At 32.4% G+C, this 13,394-nt stretch overlaps 1 protein-coding gene across 1 annotated transcript in view; it reads right to left on the bottom strand.

Annotated features, from left to right (window-relative positions):
• LOC106872359 (muscle calcium channel subunit alpha-1-like) overlaps positions 1 to 13,394 on the bottom strand; it is a 434,563-nt gene that overhangs the window by 160,127 nt on the left and 261,042 nt on the right. The window contains 3 exon segments of the mRNA XM_052966564.1: positions 6,612 to 6,712; positions 8,733 to 8,792; positions 12,703 to 12,832. Coding sequence (XP_052822524.1) covers positions 6,612 to 6,712; positions 8,733 to 8,792; positions 12,703 to 12,832 — 291 coding nt within the window.

Here is a 13,394-nt window from a genome sequence, read left to right as displayed (position 1 = left end):
TATATATATATATATATATATATATATATATATATATATATATAACAGCTGAGAGAACATGGAAGTTTTCAAACATCCAAACAAGAGGTTGGTGGTTCATACCTGTTAAAAGCAGATTGTTGAGTCCAGATATAACTCTCAAATTTAGCTCACTTAAATACAAATAAATTTAGTAGGGCAGAATTTACTTTAACATAAAGCATAGTTTAACTTTCATGAACTAACAAATGGTGTCTAATTTCATCAACCATAGACAAAAGCAAGTTTAAAAGTACACATATAAGGGCACACAACCACATAGCTAAAGCATTGAACTACCTATTCATGGAACATGAATTCAAATACACTACAAGCATTCCATTATGTTTCTGCACTTTATTCTAGACCATCTCAGAAAAGAATCGACAAATTGTATCAGTCCACCTTACTGGACACCAAATTGCATCAGTCAAGGATCTGTTGTGATTACATGTTGCTATGAGCCTAAGTTAAAATCATAAAACAGAAACAGCACAACCTGGCGTATATCTTCATTGCTAATAAGGAGTTTTGCAGTGTGTATACATACATGTGAGCACTGTATAGAAAACAATTTGAACCTGCAACACACACACACATATACATGTATATTTACACACACAAACACACACACATGTATACACACACACACACACATATATATATATATATATATATATATATATATATATATATATATATATACACACTCACAAATGTGCACATACACACACACACATACCCATATACACTCACACACACATCGACATATACATACAAATATACATGAAAACAGAGACAAACAAGATAACTGAAATAATATATATTGATTTCTCACATTGTGACATAGAAATTTATAGGAGTGTATTATAATTGATTTAAAATGTTCTCCAAAATAACTGGTATTCCTTTATCAACCCTACCCCATGCCAAGGGATGAACAGCAAAGTTGAGCATAACAGGATTTGAACTCAGAATACACAGAAATATACCAACTAAATGCAAGCCATTTAATCCAACACTCAGCTTTTTCAGCTACTCCAAATACACACAGTAAGCAAACTATTTATTGACACAAACTTTTGCATACAAAGCAGCTTCCAAACAATACAAAACTTTTCAAGAGATAATATTCTGCAAAAGAATTTTTTAAAACGCTTAGCATCAACAATTACTAAAACCTAAAAGAAAAAAATGTAATTGTTTGTTGGTTGGTTGGAGATAAACCAGAAGTGAGGAGAGGGGCAATAGCTAAAGTAAATTAATAATTAAATAAACAAACATCAGCTAACAAGGGCACATAAACAGTAAAGGCAAACAAAATACATATATGCACATGATGTGTGTGTGTGTGTGTGTGTGTGTGTGTGTGTGTGTGTGTGTGTGTGTGTGTAATAACTATTTTTTCATGCTAACATGGCTTAGGAGAAAACTGAAGCAGAAATTTTATGACTGGATGCTCTTCCTTTCCCAACCCAAATAGGACTTTTTTTCAACAGGAATATATATATATATATATATATATATAAGCTTGTATGAATGTGTGTTGGTGTGTGTATACTCATATATTACATACTCACATAGAAATTCAATCAAAGTAATGTGGTTGCCCTAGACATCAGCAAAGTTCTTGACAATGTCTGGTATGCAATTCTATTGAAATGTCCCACCTAAGGGTGACATAAGTCTCCTATCACTTAGACAAATTTCACCACTGTCAAGTGTTTTGATGAAAATCTTTGTTTCACTTTCAATCGACTCTGGCTTGTCCCAGGGTTCAGTTTTATCCCCCACTCTTTTCCTTCCTTACATCTATGACCTACTTGTCATCCAACAACACCCACTCTTATGCAGAAGATAAACCCTTTAATCTTCCCTAACTTTTCCCAACCAAAGATCATCTACACACAACCAATCTGATCCCACAATAGTGACCTCAAAAATATCCTCTATGGGTACATGCTAGTCTTGTTTTATTTTTCAATAGCAAAAAGATTCAAGTGCTATTCATATTAAATAAATACCATCACACCACATTAAACATTAGTACTCAATTAAAGTGTTCACATTTGCTTCAAATGTTAGGCTTCACTATCAGTGTTAATCTCTCCTGGTGAAAGCACATACTAAACATAACTAGACTGCATCCCAAAGATTGGCCCTTCTTTTCAAGATCAGAAAATTTTTCATTATTGCCCTACAAAGCTCAAGTGAAACCCACAATTGAACATTGCTTCCACATCTAGGATGCTACAGCTGCTACACATACAATCATCTCCAACACATCCAGAGAAAGGCCATTTAAGTGACTGGCATAATATCAGTCACGGACATGCTCCAGCATTTGGCCACAGACATACTGTGTCTTCACTGTTTTATTTCTGCAAAAACTATGCTTATCTCTGTTGGATGGTCTTGAATATTGTGTGTGCACATACATGCATACACAAATGTATTTGGAAGTTTGCTTTGCAACAACATGGCTTTGAGTTCAGACTCAATGCATGGCATCTTGGGCCAGCTAATGCCTTGCAAGTGAAATTAGTAGAAACCATAAGGAAGCCTATTTTGTGCATGTGTGTGTGTATTTGTGTGTGTGTGTTTTTGTTTGTGTGTGTGTGTGTGTGTGTGTGTGTGCATGCACGTGTGCGTGACTGTCTTTGATTCTAACATGCTAGGTCTGACAACACTCATAAAGCAGTGTCTGTATTCATGTCCTATAACTTAGCAGTGCAATAAATAGAAATAATTGAAATAATTAACAGATATTAGAAACATAAGTATCTTAATTGATATAGTTGATTAAAATCTTCATCAAGACAGTGCCCCAGTATGGACTCAGTCAAATGACTGACACAAATGAAAGTGATAAAAGAAACTATCTATTTGTCTATATATTCAGAAGATCAAGTCAAACAAGGTTTACAAACCCACCTTTATAAGGACACACATACACACATTTATGCTATTCATATATACATATTCTCATACATACACATATGTAGTCTCCATACAGACAATATAGTTGTATATACATGTATTTTCATACATACACAAATACACTATTCATATATACCTACATATGTTTATGCAAATATATATTTGCTTATATACACATGTACATTATTCATATATATATATGAATACATACACACACACACATATATATATATATAGACACACACATATATACATATATTATAAGTATATATGAGTATAAATTGCATTAAGTTTATTGAATTTTCTGTTTTGTTTTGCTTTCTGTGATTGCAGAGTTAATAATCATTTTGAAAATATGTAGTGAAGTAGCAGCAAACCACTAAAGCAATTGAAGTCAGATAGGAGCATGACAAATATAGAAAGAAAAATTATTGCAGTCTCCATGTCAAAGTTTTAAAATTGTGATTGTCACGTGAAATTTTAATCTAAACTGGCTTAATATATATAACTAAGTACTATGAAAATAATTTATTATAATTTTAATCTAAATTACTGATAAGAACAATACTGAGATAGCCTTAATTGTCATCCTAACTCACATATGAAGAAAATAAGCACTTTCCCATCTTCCCTCATTGCACTTTTTTGATTGTTGATGTCTGCATTTTAACTTAAACATAAAAAAATATATAAAGCTGTAAAAAAGATAACCACAAATTGAGTATATAGAAAATTATAGTTTCTTAATCAATATTAGATATATTTTTAAAAATTCATATATAAAATTCAGTGACTTATAACCAATTTGTTACATTACTCAATATTCACTCTAAGCTGTGACATACTCAGATGTTCTAACACTTCTGACTAGTTTTGCTGAAAAATCTCTGAAAAGAGATAGTCCTTAGATATTTACCTATTGAAAATAGTTGATAGACAGATTGATTGATATGTTTGGAAGGGCTGCTCTAAGTAAGTCAAGCACTAGCATACCGATGGCACTGTATTCTAAGGTCATAGTTGACATGCTTAAAGTTAAAATTAAGCACCAATTGATGCTGGTAATTCTCACCTGGGGCTGGTTGGACAAAGAAAGGAAGATGAAAAAGAAGTGATGATTTTTTTCTTCATAGATAAAGCAAAAGAAAAAGATAATTTACTAGGCCGAAACATTTATGGATTTTAACTACTTGTGTAACAATAGGAGCTGTTAGTACTTGAACTATCACTCACACAAACACACTTCTTTACTGCATCTGACATTAACCAAATTAAGTACAAACTATATAAAATCATTTTCAGTTAGCAAGCTAATCAAATACATAGCTTTAGAAAGATTTAGTTACAACAATGTGAGTTTTTTCATAAACCCATCTATCTGGATATTTGCTCATTGATGTGTAGCAATGATAGATAGGATATTTCTGTAAGCATGGACACAAAACACAGCAACCTGTAATCAGATATATTGACATCATATTGGAAAGAAACAGTGCAACAGTATATAAAAAAACATGTATGAAATATTAAAATTCCCAAGGAATGAAATAATTATTTAACATTCTGCAGGGGTCAACAATAAGCATAGAAGTTGTGGCATTATTTTCACAGAGTAGAGGACTGTTTCAATATACATAGTTATGATATTGAGAAACATAAATTGAATACTAAAAAAATATCTGGAAATAATATGAATATTGTTTTTCATCAAAAAAACATATTTTTTAAAGTTTATGCATAAAAAATATGAGTTAATTATTTTGTAAATTTCCAGAGTATCTCTTTGTTTAGTAATGATGTTTTTATAACTAGACTTTGATAAAACTAGTTTTTCTGGAACATTATTCTTTCTTTCTTGTGCTTTAGATATTCATTTTGAAAATAATTACAAAAGTTCTATTTAGACTTTAATTAGAAAAGAAGGAAGCAGGAAAATTCAGAATATAACAAAAATATAAACAAATGCATATACATATACACAGATATATATGGACAAATACTGACTTCTCACATTGATAATAGGTTTCAAGTTTGTTGGGATGAGAAAATGAGGTTGTGTAAAATTGTTGCCTTTCAGAAAAGCATAAACAATCCAAGTAAGACAAAGTTTATCACCAGGCTCTCTGAGGAGTTTTGCTGTTCACCAGCTTTTTGAAATCATTGATTTCAGGGAATACATAGATCCCACAAGCCTGAAAGCAGTGAATTTTAAAGGTCAGTAAAAGTTTAGAGTTCAATAAAACTGAAAACAGTTGATACACAGATGAACATCATCATCATCATCTGCATTTAATGTCCTTTATTTCATGCTGGTATGGATTGGATGGTTTGACTATAACTAAGAGGCTTGAGAACTGTGCTAAGCTTAACTGTCTACTTTGGCATAGTTTCTAGAGCTGGACACTCTTCCTATGCATACATATTTACATATATACCTAAAGAAAGATTTTCTTAAAAGTTATTAACTATGTGTGTGAGTGTGTATGTAAGAGTTGCTTTAATTATGTCAAAGCATTACTAAAAATGAGTTTATTCAAGACATTACTACAGTAAATGTTGTCCGGGTTTGGTGGGGGATTTTAAATGGTGAACTACTAATTGGATTTAATGAGTAAGCTCCAGCATATCTTGTTTATAGTACTAGACTTGTAATAAAAGTATTCATCATAATGGATGATGTGCAAAATTAATGAATACATTTCCTTTGCCTTTCAAGGATACTTGTCAGTTTGAAGGCATGTATATTTCATTCTGTATAGGATGTTGGTTTATTGCAGGTAGAATTCCCAGATGATTCTGGATTTATTTCTGAGATCAGAAGAATTAAGTCAGTGTAGAAGTGTGTTCTTTTTAGAAATACAACAAATCACTAGCAGCAGTTTTGAACTTGTGACCTTTCAGCAGTTAAGTCAACACTTTATCCTCTCTGCCACTTTATCTCCATAGTTGATATGAATTGGAGTTTATCTCAACTTTCATAGTTGTAAGAGGTTTGAAAGCCAGGCATTGCTTTCTCTCTCACTTTTCTTGCTCCTTAACTAGGAATGGTAGTCTTTCATAGAGTTTGATCATGGGAAGATTTTTAACTCCCATCCACCACTCCATGTTATCACCTAATTACAATAAGGTGTACTAGGGGATTGTGGGTCATAATACACTACTTATGATGGAACTCAAACAGTATACCAGTTGGTTGTTAATGAACTAGCATGGATACTGAAAGAATATTGAGTGCAAAGGAATACTACTGAGTGTAATATAGATAATCAATAAGGAAGATGTAGAGTATTATAAAGTAGCTCTAAAAGAATAGAGATGAAGTGTAAATGTAGACATATAGACAACTAGTTTTAAGAGTATGAAATTCAAAGGGACACAAAGAGACACATTAACAATATAATTGCTGAAAAGTAAAAAAAATGATAAATTTTTAATCATGAAATAAGTGGTACAAATGAACACATACACACAAACATGCACCTGCATAAGTACATATATAAACACACATACTCAAACACATGCACATTTACAAATACACACATACTTAGAAAATATAAATACACAAACCTATGTAATCAATATTCACCAAACACACACACAAAACTTATTCGGTCATAACCAATTGCTTAGTGAACAATTAAAGGTAAACTCACTTGATGGATATAAGAGATACTCCAACAACTAACAAGTCCAGCAAGTTGAAATAGCTTCGACAAAAGGAGCCTTTGTGAAGAACTAATCCATAACTAATGAGCTGTAAGTAAAAATAAAGAAATTCTATTAAAATTGATTATTCATATTTTCAATGAATCAAGATTATATACTGTTATTATCATTGCTACCATCAGCTTATGTCCATTTTCCCAAGCTGCTATGGGTTGGATGGGCTGCCACATACCACCACTACCATCACATGTCTACTTATCCATCCTGGCATGGGTTGGATAGATCTCATAACATCTTGCCCTACGATCCCTTGTCATCTATAACAATCCTTCATCTCACCACCTACTGCCCTCCTTTGTCTTAACATCTGACCACACATTGTGGACCTTCATCTTGCTACTCCTTACCATTCTTTATTTCACTACAAGCTGTAATTCCAAGAATTAACCTTACTTAAAGACCTGTGGAATAAAAAATCCTTTACTTGGAAAAACAGGTAAAGGTTGGCAACAAAAAGGTTATCTGGTTGTAAAACAATGCTTTAAACCTATGATATCTTAGAAAAATGAATGATGCACATGTATACATGTATGTGAATATGTGTGTGACTGTTTACATTCTATACTCATATAAAAAATTACTGAGTATTGTCTGATGTTATTCTCCTGTGATAAATTGTTTGCTAGCTCTATATTTTCAAAGCAGAGTGGAGTAAAAAAAAAACTCTCTCAACTTAAGAAAAAAAAAAAAGTTAGTGACAAGAAGGGCATCTAGAAGTAAAAACGTCTCAACAGTATGTATTTGTCTTGCATGGGAAAATAAATGTAAAAATGATTGGACAAATATATATACTGTTAAGTCTACATCTGCTGCCTCTAGCCATGTCTTTGCCTATCCCTTGGATAACAAAGGTGGCATGGAGAGGGGAGACTGGAAAGCATGGGTGACTGATGGTCTTCCATAAACAACCTTGCCTGGACTTGTGCCTCAGAGGGTAACTTTCTAGCTGCAATCCCATGGTCATTCATGACTGAAGGAGGTCTTTACCCTGGTTCAGGTTTGACCTGGGTCTAAACAACAATAACTAAAATGAGCAAATCAAGGGAAATTCTTTTCTACATACATATATGCACAGATCTCAGAAATACACAATCTCACACTTAGGTACATAGTCAAGCAAGTATCTCCTTCGACAGCTCATTTAGTTTGTTTCATTTCTTCTCAACTTTTGGTGTAATCTGTCTTTATTTTCAAACCTAAATTTTATTTTTGCTTATCTATTTATTTAACACTATATTAAATGACATGATTACTCCCCAGTTAATCCTACATTCATTTTATCTATAGGTTATTGTTATTGCTTAATCCCTGGTGAGCCTTGATTGAGAAAATCCATTATCAACAGGTGTTCCTGCACTGATCACTGCATTTTTTTCTTATGTCGTTTTCTTTCTAATATGTCTTCTATTTTTAAGTTAGTAAGTTTTAAGTAAGAAGGTTGTAATTTAAGGGAGATTTGGTAGCTATGTCTAGCAGATTGAGTGACCATGTAGAGGTTCCCTAGTGGGTTTTTCTTTTTTTCTTTTTTTTCAAATGCTACTTTGTAAGAACCCTATTTGGATATCAACTTTTGTATTTTCAATCATCAAAAAGTCATATTCTGTCACTACTTGTACATTAAACCAAATGACTTCCAACTGTCATCATCCTGTCTTTTTAAGAATATATGTTCTGACTTAATACCAAATGGCAGGGCGTGAACTTGGGAGAAATTTGACAGCTAGTTCTAGCAGGTTGAGCAACCACATAGAGGTTTCCCTCATTGGCTCACCTGTCAAAGAAATATTTAGCTTATGAATACAATATGATGTCTATGATATTGATGAAGAAACACAAATACATGGATATTTGCATAGAGATACAGAGCTGTATAACAACAGACTCATTGAAGACAAGATAGTATTAATAACTTTATCATTTTTGCTACTGAAAAGCTATGTTTAATAGTACAATTACTTCACTACTTTTTACTATTCTTTAGAACAACTTCTTAGAAAATATATATGTACAAAATTTTAAATATCAGGTTAATTGGCAGTAAAACTTACCTTGATGATGATTTCAATAGTAAATACACTCGTAAAAATATAGTCAAAATAATTTAATATCTGTAAGAAAATTGAAATAATATCACTGAGTATAGGAAGGAGAAAGAAATGTATTGTGCTTGAAAGATGATAATTTGTCAAAATATAGTTCATCTTACTGTATTTCAATCAACTTTAAGTTCATAATATATTTTGAGATGCACTTTTTTAGCATCATTTTTTATTAAAAAACTTTATACATAAAATTATAAACATTGACTAAATGAAATTAATCTAACCATCAGTTGATTTAACATTCTACAACTTCAAAGTAACTTCAGTATACTAAGGACTTGTTACATTCATTGAATTTATTATAAAAATTGTTACAAAAACAAAATGAAACAAGATAAATAGATAAATAAAAACATAGTTGGTTTATGAAACTGATATTGAACTCAGAATTCCATCTAAAAATGGTGACTGGTAATGAATTTAATATTAGATTTTAGCAGGTATCACTGAAGTTTCTGTCTTCATGTCTCCAATGCATACCCATAGCGGAACTTGAACTAAGTACTTTAAAACTTAAAAAGCCAACTGGAAAATTCCAAATGTTCAGTACTGCTTGACGTCAGTATGTTGTTTCCATCTTGTGATATCTATTTATAGACATGGATAAAATGACTTAACCATAGATACAATGAACTGTTAGATACAGTTTAAGCTCCATTAAGACTTCAGATGGTAGCCTGTAATTCAACTATCTGCAACTCTCCTGTCAAAATATATCTGAACAGGTGTTTTTGTTGAGTAGCACTGATTGTATAAAGTAGTTCTGATTGAATAAGATTTCTATGGCATAGAGCTAAATAAAAACTTAGTCATACTGAGTAGAGATGGCAACTTTTAGAGCACTTATCAGTATGGCAAGTACAACAGCAAAAGTAGTAAGCTACAGACAAAACAAGCCTATGACCCAGGTCTAATATTTTTGTTGTAGTTATTTGACTTATTTTCTTAATGCCCTCAAAAAATGTATAAATATTATATTACAATTTCCATTCTCCAATCTTTTGAAATCAATATAACTGAATGTATACACTCAGTTGTAAACATACAAGTAAAATACACTTAAACTGTTTATTCTAGTATAGTGTGTGATATTTTTTGTATAATACTGATATTCTAAACCAAGAGGAATGGAAAAGGAAATAAACAATGGGCAGAACTTCAGCTGAGAAACACAAACCAGAAGCTTGATATTAGCATATTCAATTTTTGCACCTTACTATTCTTCAAAATTGTCTTTCTGTATTTCAACATCCTTTCACTAGAGCGTATCATACTAATGAGATTACACTGAAAACAGTAAGTATAATCTTTTTTACTATTGAATTCCTATATTTTTACCTCTGCCAAGGAAGGAGGTTATGTTTTCATTGGTGTTGGTTTGTCCATCTGTGTGCAAAATAACTCAAAAAGTTGTGAATGGTATTTGATGCAACTTGCAAGAAAAGTTGGTAATGACACAAGGAACAGATGATAAAATTTTGGAAGTGATCTGGGAATTTTTATGAAAGATTTTTCATTTGTTATATTTACTTTACATGAAGTATCACAATATTAGATTCTTTGATTATCTCCCTTGAAAACACGTTCATCGTTTCCACATAACCTATGGTGGCGTTGCTGTTTCCAAAGTTTATTTTCGTTTCTCTATTAGTAATTATACTTGCGTATCTATCTTAAAATGAGCTGCTTGGTGGAGGTCTGCGGAGCTTGGTGTTGTCATTGGTGTATTATAACTGCTTCAGATGATTCCTGTTGTTAAAGGTTTTTTTTTTTATAAATCATATGGCTGTGTTATTCTTTTTTGCCCCTGCCAAGAAGGTTATGTTTTTGCCAGCATTGGTTTGGGAAATCGGGCAATTTTCAGCATGTGTGTATGTGGGTGGAAATGAGCTGCTTGGTGGAGGTCTGTGCTCTCCAAGTGCATTCCTAGTTTTACTAACTGTAGTATGTGTGAAACTAATATCACACAAAATGCACACCTCACAAATATAGAAGAATTTCATTAGATAGATGAACATGTGTTTTTATCAATAACAGTCATCATCTGATTAGAATATTTTGGTTTTTATGATGAAGTGATATTAGCAAACTAAAACCTTTGGTCTGCTTTTTGATTATATTCAATTTATTGCCATTGTATATCTTTTACTAGTACATCATCATTGTTTAATGTCCGCTTTCCATGTTGGCATGGGTTGGATAGTTTGACTGAGAACTGGCCGGCTGAGAGGCTGCACCAGGATCCAATCTGATTTGGCAAGGTTTCTACAGCTGGATGCCCTTTCTAATGCCAACCTACACTTTGAGAGTGTAGTGGGGGCTTTTTACATGCCAGTCAGGTGGCACTGGCATCAGCCATGCTTGAATGGTGCTTTTTACATGCCACCAGCACGGGTGCCAGTCAGGCGGCACTGGCATTAGCCATACTCGAATGATGCTTTTTACGTGCCACCAGTATGGGAGCTAGTCAGGTGGCACTGGTAAAAAAAGAATATTGAAAAGTGTAAAAAAAATAGTAAGGATGATATAGACGACTTGCATTTTAATTTTGAGACAGAAACAAACACATAACTAATGCAATTATCTTACTTCAAGTAAAGACAATACTAGCACTGATTCTGACCAATAGAACATGTGAGTAAAAATTGATTTAATATTTAGTACACAAATCCATATATCTGAAAGGGGAATGGATTCTGTGATGTTCAAGACTATTTCAAGGAAATTTTTAGCTAAACTAAGTAAAATAATTTTCAACAGGAATTGAAATTAGAACATATATTCAATTCACTACTAATTTATTTCTTGCTATACAACACTTACTACAATGAGAATAAAATAGTCTAAGAATCCTAACACAACAATAGCTTCTCAATCTACGTGGAATGAATTAATGTGATAATATTGGATCCTTTAGATTTAAAAAAAAAATGCTAATTTGCTCAATGATACAGGGTTTTTTCACTAGAAAAATATGTAAATCAGCATAGCCATTCAAGATCCTTTCATCAAAGAAATATGTTAATTATCATGACAATGCAGGATGCTTCAATCGAGCAAATATGCTAAAATCAATCATTTCCTTTAAAATCAATATGATCCAAGTCTGTTAAGAATAGGAACTAGAAAATTTCAGAATAATTTTTTTGTAATACAGTCTAATTTCAGTCATGAAAATCAGTTAACAACAATAGTAATAATCCTCATTATACAATAATACATCTAGTTAGCATATATGAACTAAACTGTTGCTGGTGATAGTGGTGGCTATTGTTGTCATTATCATTATCACCATGAAATTAGCATGATTGTTCAAGAATATACACTAGATCTCTAAGTCTCTTGGATTAAAATTTAAACAAGCACATACATAATCAGTAACATAGTTTTACCAATGTAAATGCTTCAAAACATAAGATTTTCAATCAAAGTAAAAACCTCCTTAGCTAGTGAAGTAACAAGGAAACAAGTGAAGTAACAACGAACAAGTGAAGTAACAACGAACAAGTGAAGTAACAAGTAACTAGTGAAGTAACAAAGAAACTATGTCTCAAACATGGAGCACCACAGAAAAAGTGATCATGATTGAAACAAATGTGATGTCAAGAACATTTAGATGTATGAGTCTTCATCAAAAGAACTATGGATAGGTTTTCTCATAACCTTCACTCTACATATCACACAGCATTCTGAATTCTTTTTGAATAAAGAGGAAACAATTCTTAGTGAATAAAATTTTAGCTATAGCAGTAATCAAATGTCTGACTGAAAATTGTAATATAGCAGATAACTCTGTGTGACCAAGAAGGATATTCCAGATTCATGCCTAAACCATAAATATCTGCTCTACCTGAGAATTTCCTACCTTATATAAGTGTTGTTTGAAATACAAGAAATAAATGGTACAAATACTTACTTTACTTCTCTCAGCAGATTGATCAAGTGGGTCTTCAGCAGCTAACATAGCACTACTGATGAGGATGCAGGCCAAAACAAAGTTTCCAAAATAGTTGTGATTGCAGACAAAATGGCAAAAAACTCGGAATCTATTTAAATAGAAAGAATCATTTGGTTAATTATAAAATTAAGGTGTAATCCTGTAAATTTTCATTCACAAGCCTCTGGTATGTGTTCATAACACTTTTCTGTCACTTTGGATCCGCACACTTAGCTAACATCCCAATGCACTCTTTTACTGATACAGTCACGCCAGCATTTATACTCTTTCTGAACTAGCTTATTGCATCCACTTAAGAAATGGTTGATACTTTTGTTTCCTTTTCCACAGATTATTCATTTGCTCTCAGACTGAGTTTTATCAGTCTTTGCATTTACCAAGTTCATTCTAATGGCTTGTCCTAAGTGGCTGTTATTAGTGATATAAGTTCTTACTACTACTACTACTACTACTGGTGGCAGTAGTAGTAGTAGTAGTAGTAGTAGTAGTAGTAGGGTGTCAAGCTGGCAGAATAAACTGAGTGTCAGAAAAAGTGTACATTATTTACATTTGATGGATATTTGTCCTCATCTTATTTATGCATTGTTGTCTCAAATATTTAAAATCTACAATTAAGAGCCCTATCTACTCGCTGGCGGTAACCCGCCCTC

This window comes from Octopus bimaculoides, chromosome 3 (genome assembly GCF_001194135.2).
Source record: "Octopus bimaculoides isolate UCB-OBI-ISO-001 chromosome 3, ASM119413v2, whole genome shotgun sequence".
Lineage (NCBI taxonomy): Eukaryota > Metazoa > Mollusca > Cephalopoda > Octopoda > Octopodidae > Octopus > Octopus bimaculoides.
Note: the sequence above shows the minus strand (reverse complement) of the source record. Positions and strands in the feature narration are given on the sequence as shown.